The 16,026-nt window shown below is 35.1% G+C and overlaps 1 protein-coding gene across 1 annotated transcript in view; it reads right to left on the bottom strand.

The window, feature by feature from the left end:
• Positions 1–8,054: 8,054 nt before the first annotated feature.
• The window catches only part of LOC110032911 (zinc finger CCCH domain-containing protein 24), a 36,540-nt gene continuing 28,568 nt past the window's right edge, over positions 8,055–16,026 (bottom strand). Inside the window, exons 12-14 of the mRNA XM_020736697.1 lie at positions 10,533–10,835; positions 9,337–9,380; positions 8,055–8,558 (exon numbers count right to left, since the gene is read on the bottom strand). Of these exons, the coding sequence (XP_020592356.1) occupies positions 8,315–8,558; positions 9,337–9,380; positions 10,533–10,835 (591 nt within the window). The 3' untranslated portion in view covers positions 8,055–8,314. The remainder of the gene's footprint in view (positions 8,559–9,336; positions 9,381–10,532; positions 10,836–16,026) is intronic.

Here is a 16,026-nt window from a genome sequence, read left to right as displayed (position 1 = left end):
ATGAGGGTAATATGCTTTTGATTGATTACATTTTATATTATATTTACCTCAAAATTGTTACAATGATTTTGAAACTCATACTGATTAAAAGTTTGATCATCATATCTGATCCAACTTTTTCTCATTAAATAAGTTAAGATGTGGTGAAATGTATATAGTTGCACTAGCATCTTTAAAGTTGATGCTTTTTTAGTTCTTCTTTTTTTAATTTTTTTTTTATTTATTTATTTTTAATTATGATTGTGGGAGACTTGGTTGTGTGAAAGAATCTTCTTACTAATGGAAGGAAGGGCTGTTTTGGTGATATTTTAAAGTAGATTCCCTACCTACAAAATAATTTTTTATGTTCAATTTTTAGAGCTTTTTTTGTTGTTTGGAGATGGAAGATAAGTTTTATTTTTTTCTTATTAAAAAAACTCAAGGTTTTGTAGGGTTTAAAATGAACTTCAACTTTTAGGGGTTTTTACATGCCAACTAAATATATATTTTATTTACTATGAAATATATGAGTTGTTTTGTCTTATATTATGTAAGAAAGAAAACTGATATTGTGGGGCCAGTGAGATATTTATTGAGTTTCATAAGATTATTTTACCAATATTTATGTTGAAGAAACTGTTTAAGTTAATCTTTTATTGGCATACATAAAAGTTTTATTTTTATAACTCAATTTATTGAACTCATAAATTTTTATGTTCGTTTTTTAAATTATTTTTTAGTCATTTTACCCTTTTATTTTTAATATTTTATAAATATTTTTTTCATAAAAAAATATAAAATATGTTTTTAAATCAATATAAAATTTTCATAAATTTATAGTTTTTAAATCTATATAAAAGTTTATAAGTTTATAGAATTTAAATGTAAGAAATATATGCCAAATTTTTTACATAAAATTGAATAAAAAGTCATTTTTTTTAAAAGAGTAAAATGACGATTTCTTCAAATTTTAATGTCACACTTACAAATGATGTTAAGAAGATATTAGAGTGATTTGGGGTGGTGGTTGTTTTTTGAAGCAGCAACAGTGAAGCTGAGGAAGCGGCTTCACAACTACTGTTAGAAAACTGTTACTGGAATAACAATGAAGTTGTTTGGATAATCTGATATGTTGTAACTGTTTCACAACTACCTTTATAGATGTAAATTAGCTGAATGAAAATAATTTTTTAAAATAATTGCAGTAGAATAACAAAAATATCTCAAACAATACAAAAAATATGTTAGGAGTTTAAAGTTTTCTAGTACATCAATTGTAAGTTATAATTTTATGCATAATATTACTATAATAAAAACTACAAAAAAGAACTAATAATGATAATGACCTTAACCTTCATGTCCAAAGGATTAATTTTTCGGGATAATTTTCTGTCCATAACAACTCTCCCGATTTATTCATTATATGGAGTGAACTCTTTCACCAGTCTTTCATAAAAACTTGCAATTTTCATGTGTTCTATTTTTGGGACAACTATAAAATATCCTTTCCTAGTGTCTTTCCTTCTTGATGCGGATTTTGAATAAGGCCTATCACAATGATAGTACAAAGCTCTAAAATTACCTGATGACCTTAAATTCATTTCTTGATATGAAAATATATTACATTTAACTAAAAAATTTAACTATATATCTAATATAATACTAACATAAAAAATATATGGTTTATTGATCCATCTGAAAATTACTTATTTTTAGTGTATATTTCATGATCATTTTATGTACATTTTTAATGATATTACACTTTAAAGGAAGATAATTTGCATGTTTTTATTTTCAAGTACAAGAAATGGACTGGACTTTTAGCGAAATTTGAGCAAAAATGGTGTCATTTGAAGTCAAATTGAGCAAGGAAGAAAATTTTGACCTAGCACATTTTCATATGTCTTTCTATGTTTAATCTCCTTTATATTTATCACCTATTTTTGAATGAAATTACACTTTAAAGCAAGGTTGTTTTCATGTTTACTTTGTAGGTATACCAATCTGGAGCGCAACGGAACTAAAACAGGGTGAAACGGAGCGAAACAGAGTGAAACGGTGGAGCTGCACGCAAAGTGGCGCTATAGCACCATTATAGCACCAGACATGCCTTTAGTCAGGCGCAATAGTGCCCCAATAGGTTTCTTGACAGTATTAGATCCATTTTGGGCCATTCTCGAACGTTTAGGAAGCTTCTAGACAACTTGCACGCCCCTTTTGGTGGTTAAATGAATATAGACACTTGGAGTGACTTTTAAATGAAGAGATGTGTCTCTCGGAGTGAAAGGGTGTGTCTCTTGGATGAAAAGATGTGTCTCTTGGAGAATGAAGAAGTTTTTGCTTCTCTTTAAATAAAGAGGCTTGGCGCCTCTCATTAGAAGTTATTAGAGGAGTCTAGAGAAGAAATTTGAAAGTATTTTAGGAGGAGTTTGGCATGAGTTTATGGAGATGTAGATTTCTCCATTTTCTAGAGAGATTGATGAGGGATTTTGAGAGATATGAGTAAGGAAGTATGAGCGGTGCATGGATTGGCAGAAGACTTTGTTGGAGAGATTTTTCTTCTTTCTCTCAGAGGGAAAAAACTAAGTATTGTGTTCTTCATTATCTTGTATTTTTTGTAAACACTTTCTAGTGAATTTTCTTTGATTTAAACGAAGTTTTCTATGGTGTTTTATTCACGCTTCGTAATTAGTTTTCTTTACTCTTTTCTTTTAATATGAAGCAGTGACATGTGTAGGAAAATTTGTTTTGTGATAGAATTATTTTTATTTTCATGTGATGAGTGATATCTCATTTGCTTCATTGACATAACTTAAGTAGCAATAAGTTATGTTAAAATTTATTGCATTTAAAACTAAGGCTCGGGAGAGCAGTGATCTTGCAACTTGAGTGCGTTCACATTGACCGGTTGGCTAATAAAATAATTTAGGTGGCAATGCAAATTTTGTGAAAATATAATTTCATGATCTATTTCTATTAGATGCTTCTAGGTGATAGATAGTTGCATAAAACTAATAGAATAGTAAGCATACCTATACACTCGAAAGAGAGTAAGTAGGCAGACATATGTTCGTTCCTTGTTAGCACATAATTTATTACTTAAATTATATTAATCATTTTACTGCTTATGTCATTATCTTCATTTTACTTTTTCTTCTGCAATGAAATAGATGCACATTCAGGAATTTAGATTTGCTTAGATATTCTCTTATTTTATCAATGTGATGGTATTTTCATTGGCTCTTAATTGACTTTGCAAATTGATCACTTATGAGGTTAAAATTAGTTGTGAAACATAATGACCAGGGAGGGTTATGATTTCACACAACTAGTGAGTACCACACTTCACTCTGGGCAGAGCCATTGCGATCACCCAAAGGGGTGCAAATAAATAGAGAGATAAGTTTTGATCGACATAAAATTGGTTAGTTCTAGAGTGACAGGTTATATTCTTATCAATTTGACTTAAGGTTTAGTACCCTGACGCTGGGATTCAACCATCATAGAGGCATAGGCTTAAGGGCATCTGAGGTGAGAGGCCAGATAGTTCTGATGTGGAATCGAGATGTTAAAGAATCGGCCTTAAGTTAACCAATGTTTTTATCTAGCACCGGGAGGGGGTAAAAAATAGTTATGCTCCTATTTGTCATTGACAACATTATATTATAAATATTTCATTCCTACACATTATTTAGGTCATTACACGAGAAGGGTAGTCTTTAACATTTCAAAATTCTTCAAACCAATTTATCCAAATAAGTTATCAATAGAGTTAAGGTTTTGATTCATGAATAGTTATTAGAAAAGCCACTTTAGTCGGCATTCAAACTAAGGTCTGATAGTAGTAGACTAGATTAGCCTAGGGGATCTCTTTCCTCGTTTTTCTGTGTGATCGATACTTGGGGTCTTCAAAGAAAACCTTATATTATTTGAAATGATGTGCATACTTACATAGAATCTCTAATGTGTGAAATATAAATCAAATTCTAAATTTAATAAAATATTATTTTGCACAATATCCGCTTAAATATAAATTGGGTCAAGTTTTTGGACATCTTTCGAAGCTAAAAAATCTATGTAATTGCGGGTCGGGTCATTCATAAGAAAAATAAACTTAGATATAAATATGAATATCTAAAGTTATAGCCTTAAAAATTAAACATCGAAACATGAATGAGAAAATAAACATCAACCGATCCTCAATAGATCTAAATCAGTAAACATCAATACGAAGAAACTACAAAATATTAATTAGATCGACTTGATGAATTTACTAAATATCTATAATGTCCTCTCAAATATATCATCTCCTGCACACCCTCCCCATCAGGTGTGTTGAAGTAATTCGTGTAAAAGTCATCCTCGAGCAAAGATTGACATGATCGATATTTCAATGCATTTGTAGGTATGCAAGTGGGATCTTCATTTAAGATCTTGAAATTAACACTGTCCCAACATGGATGTCTTCGTATAACATTATGCAAAGTTGTCATTACAATGACTATTTTTATCTACTTTTTCAAGGGATGAGTCGGCATATCTCGGAGTATGACCCACTTTTTCTATTCGTCGAATGCTCTCTTAATAACACTTTGTAATGATGAGTGTCTTTTGTTGAACTATTTTTTCCTCCCTTTAATCACTTGGTTGTTGAGCTCAAAGTCATGAGGATGATATATCGTATCGAGGAAGGGCTTTAAGAAACCTCGTTGTATGGGATATCCCAAATCGATGATGTAAAATTTTCCTAAATAATAATATTACTAGTACATATGTTCAATGGTAACACTTCATATATTTTCATGAATATACTAACAAATTGAAGACATTAAAAATTTGTATTCACAGTGTCGAGTGAAGAATTTGAAGATGTGACTATTATGAGCGCTCCCTTCCCATCCAACAATTAGGAAAATAAAACACATGCTGAAATCATAAATTACTAGTGTATTCTATGTTGTAGATACACAATGTTCTATATATACAATCTTGTCATTATTGTCAACACGTGCATTGACATGTGTGTCATGAATTTCTCTTATACAATCATATAAAAAAAATTATGAGAACATTTTTTTTCAAAATATTCATGCAAATTAAAAAGATAAATTTATATCTTAAAGAACGACATATATCTCGCATCGTTACGGATTTTCTTGGTGTATGAGCAAAAGTAGTATTTATGATTATGAAAATATTATTTGTCATTCTTAACCCCAAGATCGAAATATCTACTAATCATCTATGCTAAGTAATGGAATCACTCGAAAGCAGCATGAATGTACTCATTATGTGACATAATATATAAAGTGATAGCTAGTACTTCTTTGGGTGTAAATTGAGATGATCCATGCAACTCTTAATTACTTTGTAATTCAGTCAGCAAATAAAAAAAAAATCGAACATCTGAAACATACTAAGAATTTTAGCCAGATGACCGTGTATCATGTCACTAATCCACTTGTCATCCACAGATGATGATGACACATACACTGTCTAGCACAAATTTGTCTGATAGTACTTATTGATACGATATATTATAGTTGTCATAATTGTTGACCGTTCCACTATCTTTAAAATTTTCTCTTTATTTTATAAGTTCTTCTATATATTTTACGCATGTCAGAAAATATTGAAAATAATGAGTGATGCTATAGGTGAACAATTACTTGAATAAAACACTACAGCTTGTGCAAAACATACATACTGAAATGTCACGCCGACACATCACAGGATATTATTCAATATAAAAATTAAAATTATTACACACAAATGAGGAAAAGAAATGAAAAGAGAACACAAACTAATGGGACTAATTGTTTAAAAAGTATTGGAGGCAAGGAATCATCTGTTTAGATACGTCATCATGAAAGCCTCCAACTTGGTTTGATTCTCTAGAAGTTATACCAAATAACTATAAGGACATATCTTTGAATATCTCGGGAGTGGAGTCCAATAGCTTCACGACTTCCATCATAGTTGGGTATTTCTGAATAGCCATGCAAGCAGTTGATGCCAAGCTAGTGCAATTTGTGACCAGTTGTGAAATCTGCTCAGATAAATGTGGGGCGTTGACCTTTATTTTCTGTTTTCGCTTTTGTGTGGATGTCATCTTGGACTTCATTTTTGGCATTGAGCAGGACCTACACTTATTAAATCAAACTACAATAAATATGAGAAGATTAAGAATTCATCTAACATTTTCTATGTACTAAAACTTTTTGTCTCCACCTCTCTTATGATGCATCCATTGTTCTCTTAACTAGGTCTCAACATAATCCACTTACCCCTATCTTTAATTTCTTCCATAATTTCTAATCTTTTTTAAGTTGATCTCATTTATCTTCAACTGAGTATTATCATACAGTCTTCTTGTTCTTTCATGAAAGTTTTTAGTTATATTTTTCCAATATTTTGTATTGAAGAGTGTGGTTAGTCTATTGTCAATTTATATTTGTTTCAAGCATAAATCAAAGAATATGATCATGACTTGCCTCTCCCAAATGGTCGATTTACCACATTTCTTTTGTTTCCCCATCTGGTGTATCATCTAAATAAAAAATTTTGAAGAAAAAAAATAAGTTTCTTACAATAATAAAAATTGAAGCAAAATTTAAAAAGAAAACATATTAAATTAGAGCTTAGTGAGGTCAATTTATCAAAAGCTTGCTCTATCCAGGATCACCAACTTTATCATACAGCTTTAAGACCAGGTAGATATGTCGTTGAAAGTTCATGTACGATCTAAGTCTAGGCAGTATATGTGACTATCAGTGTTATGTGTTCTAAGACCAGGTAATATCTGTGGATAGTGATTTCATGTGTTGCAAGACCATATAGTATATGTAGTTATCAATGCAAAGAGTGCCTTAAGAATAGTCAATATCTATGGTTAGCATTGTGATGTTTGCTTTAAGGTCAAACCTTATTTATGGCTAATAGTGTGATTTCTGGTCTATGACCAGGCTATATCTGTGGTTAACAGTTTCATGTGTTGTAAAACCATGTAATATATCCAGTTAACAGTGCAATGAGTGTTTTAAAAATAGTTGATATATATGATTAACAATGTGATGTGTGCTTTAAGACCAGACATCACATATGATTATAGTGTGATTTGTGGTCTAAGAGTAGGTAGTATATGCAATTAATAGTGTTATGTGTATTAAGACTAAATAGTATATATGACTAACAATATAATGTGTTATGCATGACATTTGGGCGGTAGTTATGTAAATCTCAACTACTATTTTTTTTTATTTGACTTGACGATCAAAATATCTTTAATCAAGAAACAACTTAATTTTATTTTAAGAAAATGGCTCCATCAAATGATTCTAGAAACTTAAATACATTAATAAATTAACATTTTAAGAAAAATAAAAAGCTAAATAAGAAAGCAAAAATTAACTCTCAGAATAAGTATTAAATAACTAATTGAGAAGTGTTTCTAAACATTTCAAAAATTAATTTAATGACAATTAAATTTGATTTTAATCAATAATATATTATTTAAAATCAATATGTTATTTTATAATCATAAATATTCCTTAAAAATAAATATTTTGTAATCATTCAATCAACTCCTTCCTACTAATATATATATATACATAACCAAACAACTCAAAGTTAAAAGGGAACAATCCTAACAACTGAGCAAGAGGTCATAAAAATCAAATTGTCACAACACTTGGATAGCAGATCATAATTCAATAATGCCACAGAGTTTAATCCAAACCAAAACAGAGACTGCTATCCACAGCAATCATAAGCCAATTCAATAATGCCACAGAGTTTAATCCAACTCAAAACAGAGACTGCTATCCACAGCAATCATAAGCCATAGCATGAAGGCAATATATATATAAAAAGATTTACATACATACCACTCATTTCCTATGTATTTATAAATCTAACGCCAAAACTTAGAAGTTTTACATAACATATCACCTTACCAATGCATCAAAAAGTGTATTTTGCGTCTTAAAAATTAAAATGATGATGACTTTGATGTGATGAGAAAGATTTAGGCAGTATAAATGTAAAAAAAGCAAAATTTAGGTGATAAGAGATGTACATACATAGGAATTGGGCGGTATGCATGCAAATGTCATATATGTAAAGTACTTTTACTTAATTTCCTACAAATAATGCATCTTTTATTGCCTTCAACATAGAGAGAAATTCTGAGACTTCTTCATCAGATTTCATCTATAAGAATATGACAGAATTACTCAACAAAAATGTGGCGTAGTCTTACATTCCCATGCAAATAAACTCTAAATCACCATACTTATAGTGTTGGAGAAGATCAGAACCACATCAATGGAGATCCTTACCTCTCCAACAGCATCACCATCTCGCAGTGAGGTGTGTGCGGGAACAAATCAATGCCGATGGCCCTTACAGGTCGGAAGGCATCGGAGCTCGGCATCGACTTCACCCTGTACCTCGCCAGACCGGCATTGCTCATCTTCCTCCAGCCTCTGTTACCCTTTCCTTTTTCCTGTTTATCAGCAGTTGGTGTGCATAGTTCTATGGCGTTTGCAACCAGAGTTTCTGGGTTGCAGGAGATGTAGCTGATGGTGGGAACAACAATGAGTTTGGAAAACAAAACAAACAAACAAAAAAAGGGGGCATTTATATAGATACCACAACATTATTATACGTTTACATATCTAAAAATTATATTTTAGACCACTCGAATATTTAACATTAGATCAAAAATGTCGTCACTATTATTAACTTTTTAAAAGTGAAATATACACCTTTGCATGGATAGATTTATAACATCAAAGTATTATGGATGAAAATATCAAAATTTAGGTGTCAATGCAGGAAAATTGTGGTATTATGTAAATTTATCAAAAAAAAAAAAAGAAGAAGAGAAGAAGAAAGGGTGATTCAGTGAGGGTGATTCAGTGTGGTTGGATTTCATTCCGGAAGGCTAAGATTTATGGCCCGATTGGGACTGTTGTAGTTTTTTTTTTATATAAAAATGATTGTAAAGTTATGGTGAAGAGAACTTCTTAAGAAGCTACAATTATAAATATTTATTTTTTTTCAAAAAATCAAACAAAAATTTCCTCGCAGACAATGCACTTGAATAAAATAAGTTTAAAAAAATAACTTCTGACTACAAAAAATTCTAAGAAACAATAAAAAAATAGTTCCGCAAACAAAGCTGTGGTGACAATCTAAAACGTAAAGCAGGCAGAAAGCTATTACAAATAGATCTTTAATCTAAGCAAACCCAAACTAGTTTGAAAAACTTTAGCTAGAATAAAGCCGAGTACAGATTCTGAACCCGATAAAATAGAAGGAAAACAGAAAATATTATGAAAAAGGTTCACTTACACGACCCGGCGAATCCGTGGATGAGTCCTCAGAGCCTTAATCACCTATGAATTGTTTTGAAAAGAATCAAAAAAGCTATGAAAAGTTTTGATGATGATTTTGATTGTTGAGAAAAGTTGCAATATCAGATTATGTTATTGAAGAATATATGAACATCATAATGCCATTACTACAAGACAGGAAAGAAAGGATTTAGACTTCTTTCTTGGCATTAGCTGTGAAGCATGGGTTGGTGTACCTAGATGCCTTCTATAAAATTTAAACTGAAATAAAATTACTTACTAAGCAGCTCAAAAGCTCACAAATTCAGATAAAAATAAGTGGCGTTTACATACATTCCACCTAATTCCTATGTATTTACATATCTAACTAACACCTAAACTTTGCTTTTTTACATTTATACCACCCAAATCATTCATATCACATCAAAAACACCACCATTTTAAATTTTTAAAAATAAAATACACCTTTTCATGCATAGGTAAGGTAATATGTATGTAAAAAGTGAAGTTTAGGTGATAGATATGTGAATATATAAGAATTGAGGGGCATGCATGTAAATCTTCCAAAAAAGAATGTTTTAGAAAATAATTATTTCATTTTCATTCCCCCAAATGTGAAAATGAAATATACTTTCAATTTAAAAGTGAGCGATGAATTTAAAATTTATAGTGAGTTCAATTTGTGAAAATGAAATATACTTTTGATTTAAAAGTGAGCGTTGAATTTAAAATTCATATTGACTTCAATTTACATCCACACAAATATAAAATCTAATAAATTTATCATTTTTAGTACATGTTTTCAAATAGGGACATTTACATACATACCACCCAATTCTTATGTATTTATATACTTAACACCTAAATTTTACTTACAATTATTTCTACCACTATTTATTAATTTTTAAAAGTGAAATACACCATCATGTGCAAGTAAGATGGCATATATGTAAAAATTGAAGTTAAGTGTTAGATATGTAAATACGTAGAAGTTGACTGGTATGTATGTAATTCTTCCTTTCAAATATTTTACTCTTAGCTTCAAGCAGCCAAATGAAACCGAAGGAACGAAACAACGCTCATTGTCTTATAATCTATAATAACATAGAGCTCCAAAATTTTAAAATGTGAAAATAATATCCAATGCTTCATTAATATAACAGGATTTTAAGCTCATGCAGCGAAGTTACTCACAGTAGGATGAAGTCCAACTCGTGGAGGATCGACAATGGCGACAACTCTATTGAACTTATGCACAGCTGCATCGCTTACCGAACTCTCTACAGGTAACGAGTTTTCCAGATTGTGTGTAAACTTTGCATTATCATTACTCGTGTTACTACTACATCTTGCAGCGAGAGGAACGTCGCCGCCGCCTTCATTTTGCTTTGTTGCCACAACGGTCCTAAGATTATCTGCAGATGCATCAATCGCTTTGTCATGGTGCTGCGGTGCATCGAGGTATTCTTTTAATACAGACCCCATCACATCTTCAGCCTGCTAAGTCACAATTGAAAGAATATAAAACATTAAAGCAATATTTACATACATACCACTTAATTCTTAAGTATTTACATGTTTGACACCAAAACTTCAATTTTCGCATACATGCCACCTTACCTATGTATGAAAAAGTGTAATTCATTCTTTAAAAGTTAAAAAAGGCGGTATTTTTGAAGTGATATAAATGTAAGAAGTAAAAGGTTTAGGTGGTATAAATGTAAGAAGTAAAATCTAGGTGATAGGCATATAAATATATAGGAATTGGGTGGTATGTGTGTAAATGCCCCAACAATAAAAGCTCTAAATTCTAAAAAAAAATATTAGCAAACAGAGATGTACATGACAGTAAGCTATCTACTCAAGTATACAATCATTTTCACATCTTTTGATTGGGTTTGGTATCTCTGGAGTGGTTTGAGAGGTGGGTTGAACTGATGCTTTGCAACCAACAAAAAATTTCGGCAGTTTGTGCATAAAATAGGCGTTATATAAAATGGAGTACCCATAAGAAAGAGAGAGATTCAGAATTGATGAGAAACGCTGAATGTGTAATCTTTATTGACGAGGAAATGTAATTTACTGTTTTAATGGGAGATTTACACACATACCACTCAATTCCAATGTACTCACATATTTAACACATATACTTGATGTTTACATACATACCACCTTACCTATGCATGAAGAGGTGTATTTCACTTTATTTTAAATTAAAATGGTGGTCTGTTTGTGATATGAAGATTTGGGTGGTATAAATGTAAAAAACAAAAATTTAGGGCAAGGCCGATGATTATAGTTATTGCCAAAGTTCAATTTTAAGAAAAACACAATTTTCACTCTACCTTGTAAACCAACTTAAATTGCATGCTTTCCACCACATATTGTGCTGACCACCCATCCCACCCAAAAACCTTTTCAATCCCACCAATGGTTCTTCTTCCCTCAGCTTATTATGTCCAAACTTATATGATTTAACAAATTATAACAATAAATGTTCCTAACAATATACTGTTCTTCACTATATCATTCTTTGATATCATGCATCCATCTTAACATTTCATTTCATCATTGTCGACTAGAATCTTAATCCTTAACGCCCAAAGGTAGAACATAACATTGTGGGTCTAACTGCAAATTATTCCTAAACAATTAATTTTAACACCCAACTTCAAATCCAGAAGTTATATTTGGCATCACAAACCCTATCATCTTCAAATCCCCCTTGCTAATGGTAGGTGAAGGTAAGCTTTCTCCTAAAGCATTACGGATGAAAAGGTCGTCTCCCGAGCTTGAGATCGGGTTACCGGTGACGCGGGAGTTCTTTCCAGCACAATTTTACCGCGAACAAACATAAGAGGCAGGAGACGAGAGTCGAGCTGCCGAAACAGTCTCATTTTCCTTTCTTTTTCTCTTCTTTCCTATTATCCTCTGTTCCTTTTTAATCTTTCCAATATATGTGTGTATTAAGGTTTGGATTAATAGTTTTTTGTGTGTTTTGTACCAAGACAGTCGCCGGCGCTCTTTCTTCCCTTCGAGGGATGTATCTTGGTTTCCAAGTAGAGCTTCGTTGTAGCTTCTTGGTCTTCAAGTAGTGTTTATCTTTCCCCAACTCCTCCACACTCCTCCCGCTTTGCCGCCTAGAATTCCACATCGCTATAGACAGCCCTGACATCAGTCATGTTGTAGTTTCCCTGCAGCTCGTCGCCGTCCAGCCATCCTTCTCGTTGGCGCAGCCCCCAAATAGTCCTCCTTTGGCTGTCCCGCAGTTCCACGGCTTCACTGCCACCGCCGCCACCATTCCCGCTCTCTGTCGCTGCCACCGCCATTCCCATCCCTGTTGTCGCCAAGAAACAACCCTTCTGGGTTGTTTTCTGTTGTTCCGGCCATCCAACCAAGTGCACTTCTCATTCATAATTTCTGCCACGCCGCAAAGCCTCCTCCTTCTGCCTTCCCGCCATCCAGCCACCCCAAACAGCAAACTGCGCTCTTTGGACTGTTGTTCCTTATTGCTCGGCCATTCCAGCAACACATAATCATTGTCCCTCCTCTACCAACCCTACCTTGTCACCAACATCCCCCAAGAGTCGCCCTAACGCCAGTTTGTGTCGTGTGTGTTGCATTTTCCCTTTCAAGTGTGTTGGTTGTAATTGTTTATTTGCTTTTAAAAATATTATTTGTTTTCCTGTTGTGGTTTGGGTTAACTTCGATATCATTTGATTTCAGAGCTAACCTAACTCTAATCCTATCCTATGGTTTTATAACATCTGCTTTATCCCCTCCACCAAATTTTTTTTTTCATATTCCCAAACCTTAGCCACATTTTGACCTAACCCTATTTCTCTTTTGTTGATTTTCAACGTCAACAAACCCAAATCAAAGCTTTGAAACCGCCGCTTAGTCCACTGTACCCCCTTTCACCTCTCAACACTAAACCCTAGCCATGCCCCCAAGGAGATACATATTGAATCTATCCAAAAAGAGATACAGCAGAAGATCCGTCAACTTCAATGGAGGCTTGCGAACAATGAGGATGAAACTTGGGGAAGATTACCCTCGACTGGAATCAGGAGAGTCGAAAGGAAGTCAGAAACGAGGATCCAAATCACTCCAATCGGGAGAAATTTAGTGATGCAAAAAACCAGTCATGATGTTGTGGAATCCAGTATTAGAGGAGACTGAGAGAAGGTACAGTGCCAATTCCTATCAGCTTACCACTGACTAAAAATTCAAACCCTAGCTTCAGAAGTGGACAGACCAAATCACCGAGCGTCCACCCCATCTTACTAGGAGAGTTCAACCTCAAGATCTTCCAGCCAAAGTACACTCAGGAGAACACCCAAGACGACCCCCATCAGAGAAAAAACTGATTTTGAGTGGAAAACAGGTGGAAACAATATGCATCCCTAAATTAGTCACGGCCAGGAAGTATTGCAAGTGCCACAAATTTGGGCATTGAATCACATTACATACCTAGGAAGGTGATCTGTTCACAGAGCATGGTGTTTTGGAAAATTTGGGTAATGATATAGTAGATACTGAAGATAGTCACAACACAAAGAATCATTTTCCAGTTGAGGAGGAAAATAGGCACATTATTCCAGTTGAACCTATGGGAGAGACTCCAACCGACTTTATAGTGAGGGTCCAAGGCAATCTTGAGTTCGAAGAACTGACACCAGAGATATGGAAATCCCAAATAGAAGAAATTCAAACCAATTGAATATGTAAAATCATTCCTGAGTTACCCCTACTGAGAGAGGTCCAGCACGTTAAAAATTCAAACCAAATGAAGTCGAAGCTTGCCCAACCACGAGAGATTGACGGGAAGCTTTTTGCTCGCCCAACCACGAGAGAGAGGTCCAACACGTTAGAAATTCAAACCAAATGAAGTCGAAGCTCAACAACCACGAGAGATTGACGGGAAACTTTTTGCCGCACAGTTTTCTCGCGGTACTATAACCGCAATAATACCACGAGAAAACATATAACGGGAAACGAGAGTTGAGCCGTGTTGACCTCATTGTTAGTGAGGTCTTAATCTCCTCCCATAATTCATAATCTAGTCTTAGAAGTTCCTTGTTGACCATCCTAGCGGACTAGTAACGAAGCCCACCTCCCGTAGAACTTCAAACCACTTCTTGACTCATTTTTGTGAAGAACTCGCATGAGTGGTTCCAAGCACTCAACTTCTAGTTGCATGGGCTCAGGACCAACATGTAGAGGGCCCGAAAATGAGTTCCTATAGGATCAAACAGCCTTAGGTGAACCCTTTGTGACTCAATTACTCGTGAACGCCGCAATTCACGCACTCACTGCACCACACACGACTTTGACTTGAATCGACAAATTTTTTGCCCAACCGTCGGCGAACCTGTCTGGACGACCACGGATGACGAAACAAACTGTGTCACCGCGTCCGGAACGTTAATTTTAGCTGGGAAGGACACCCACATTGCTAGGGTTACGCACGGCACAAATGACATGGAAATCAATGTACGCTTTTTTTAACGGGACGCGGGCCTGGACTCAACTCATGTTCAACTCGGATTCGATTTAGACTAAATTCGAGCCTGAACAAGAGTTAAGTAATTTGAATTTTGAATTTCAAATTTCAAATGAAATATTTAATCCAGTTTTAATAAAATTTAATTAGGAGATGTGTCACGCCAAATAAACTTCTCTGTTAAAGGAAACAAATTAATTTCTCTGCCAATGTTGTCTCGTAACGGCTCTTTCTCACTCACGAGAGCCTCGGCTGGCTGTTTCAATTCGAACGAAATCCGCCGCTCCCGCTCGTCTCCTTCCTCGGCAACGAACTTCCTCGCTCGCTCCTGCTCATCTCCCGCACTTGCTCCCTTCTCGATCTCGATCCCTCGCTCTCTCTGCTCGATCCCGTCTCTCGCACCGAAGAAGCCGCAGACCCGTTTCCTTCTTCCTCTCGCATCTTCCCCATACCAAAGCCCTCTGCTGCTCTCGCTCGACCTTGCCTCGTCCCTGCGACGAAGAAACTCTCCCGCTCCTTCTTCTCTCGTCCAGAAGCCCTCGCTCACCTCACGCTCCAAAGCGTTCCTCTCTCGTCTAGAGGCCCTCGCTCGCCTGGCGCTCCAAAGCGAAGCTCCTGCTCAATCCTACTAGGCTCGATTCCGTTTGACAGGAAGCTCGCTCCCCTCCACGTCGAACAACCGCTTCGTCTCTTCCTCATCCGACAGAAGTCGTTCGGCTTGCCTCCTTGACCGCTCGATCCCGTCTTCCTGTTCACGCAGCAACAGCCCTGCACGACTCCATAGAAGCCAAAACTGCTGCTCCCGCTGCTTGATACAACCCTCACAACCCAGACTAGCTCCTCCTTCCTCCTCTTCTTCTCCAGCGGGCTTCGGCCAGGTATACCTCTTCCCCTTCTTCCTCTCACATCTTCCCCATACCAAAGCCCTCTGCTCCTCTCGCACGACCTTGCCTCCTCCCTGCGACGAAGAAACTCTCCCGCTCCTTCTCTCGTCCAAAAGCCCTCGCTCACCTCAAGCTCCAAAGCGTTCCTCTCTCGTCTAGAGGCCCTCGCTCGCCTGGCGCTCCAAAGCGAAGCTCCTGCTCAATCCTGCTTGGCTCGATTCCGTTTGACAGGAAGCTCGCTCCCCTCCCCGTCGAACAACCGCTTCGTCTCTTCCTCATCCGACAGAAGTCGTTCGGC

This window comes from Phalaenopsis equestris, unplaced genomic scaffold (assembly GCF_001263595.1).
Source record: "Phalaenopsis equestris unplaced genomic scaffold, ASM126359v1 Scaffold001057, whole genome shotgun sequence".
In the NCBI taxonomy this organism is placed as follows: domain Eukaryota; kingdom Viridiplantae; phylum Streptophyta; class Magnoliopsida; order Asparagales; family Orchidaceae; genus Phalaenopsis; species Phalaenopsis equestris.
The sequence above is the reverse complement of the archived record's forward strand: the minus strand, read 5'-3'. Positions and strand labels throughout refer to the sequence as shown.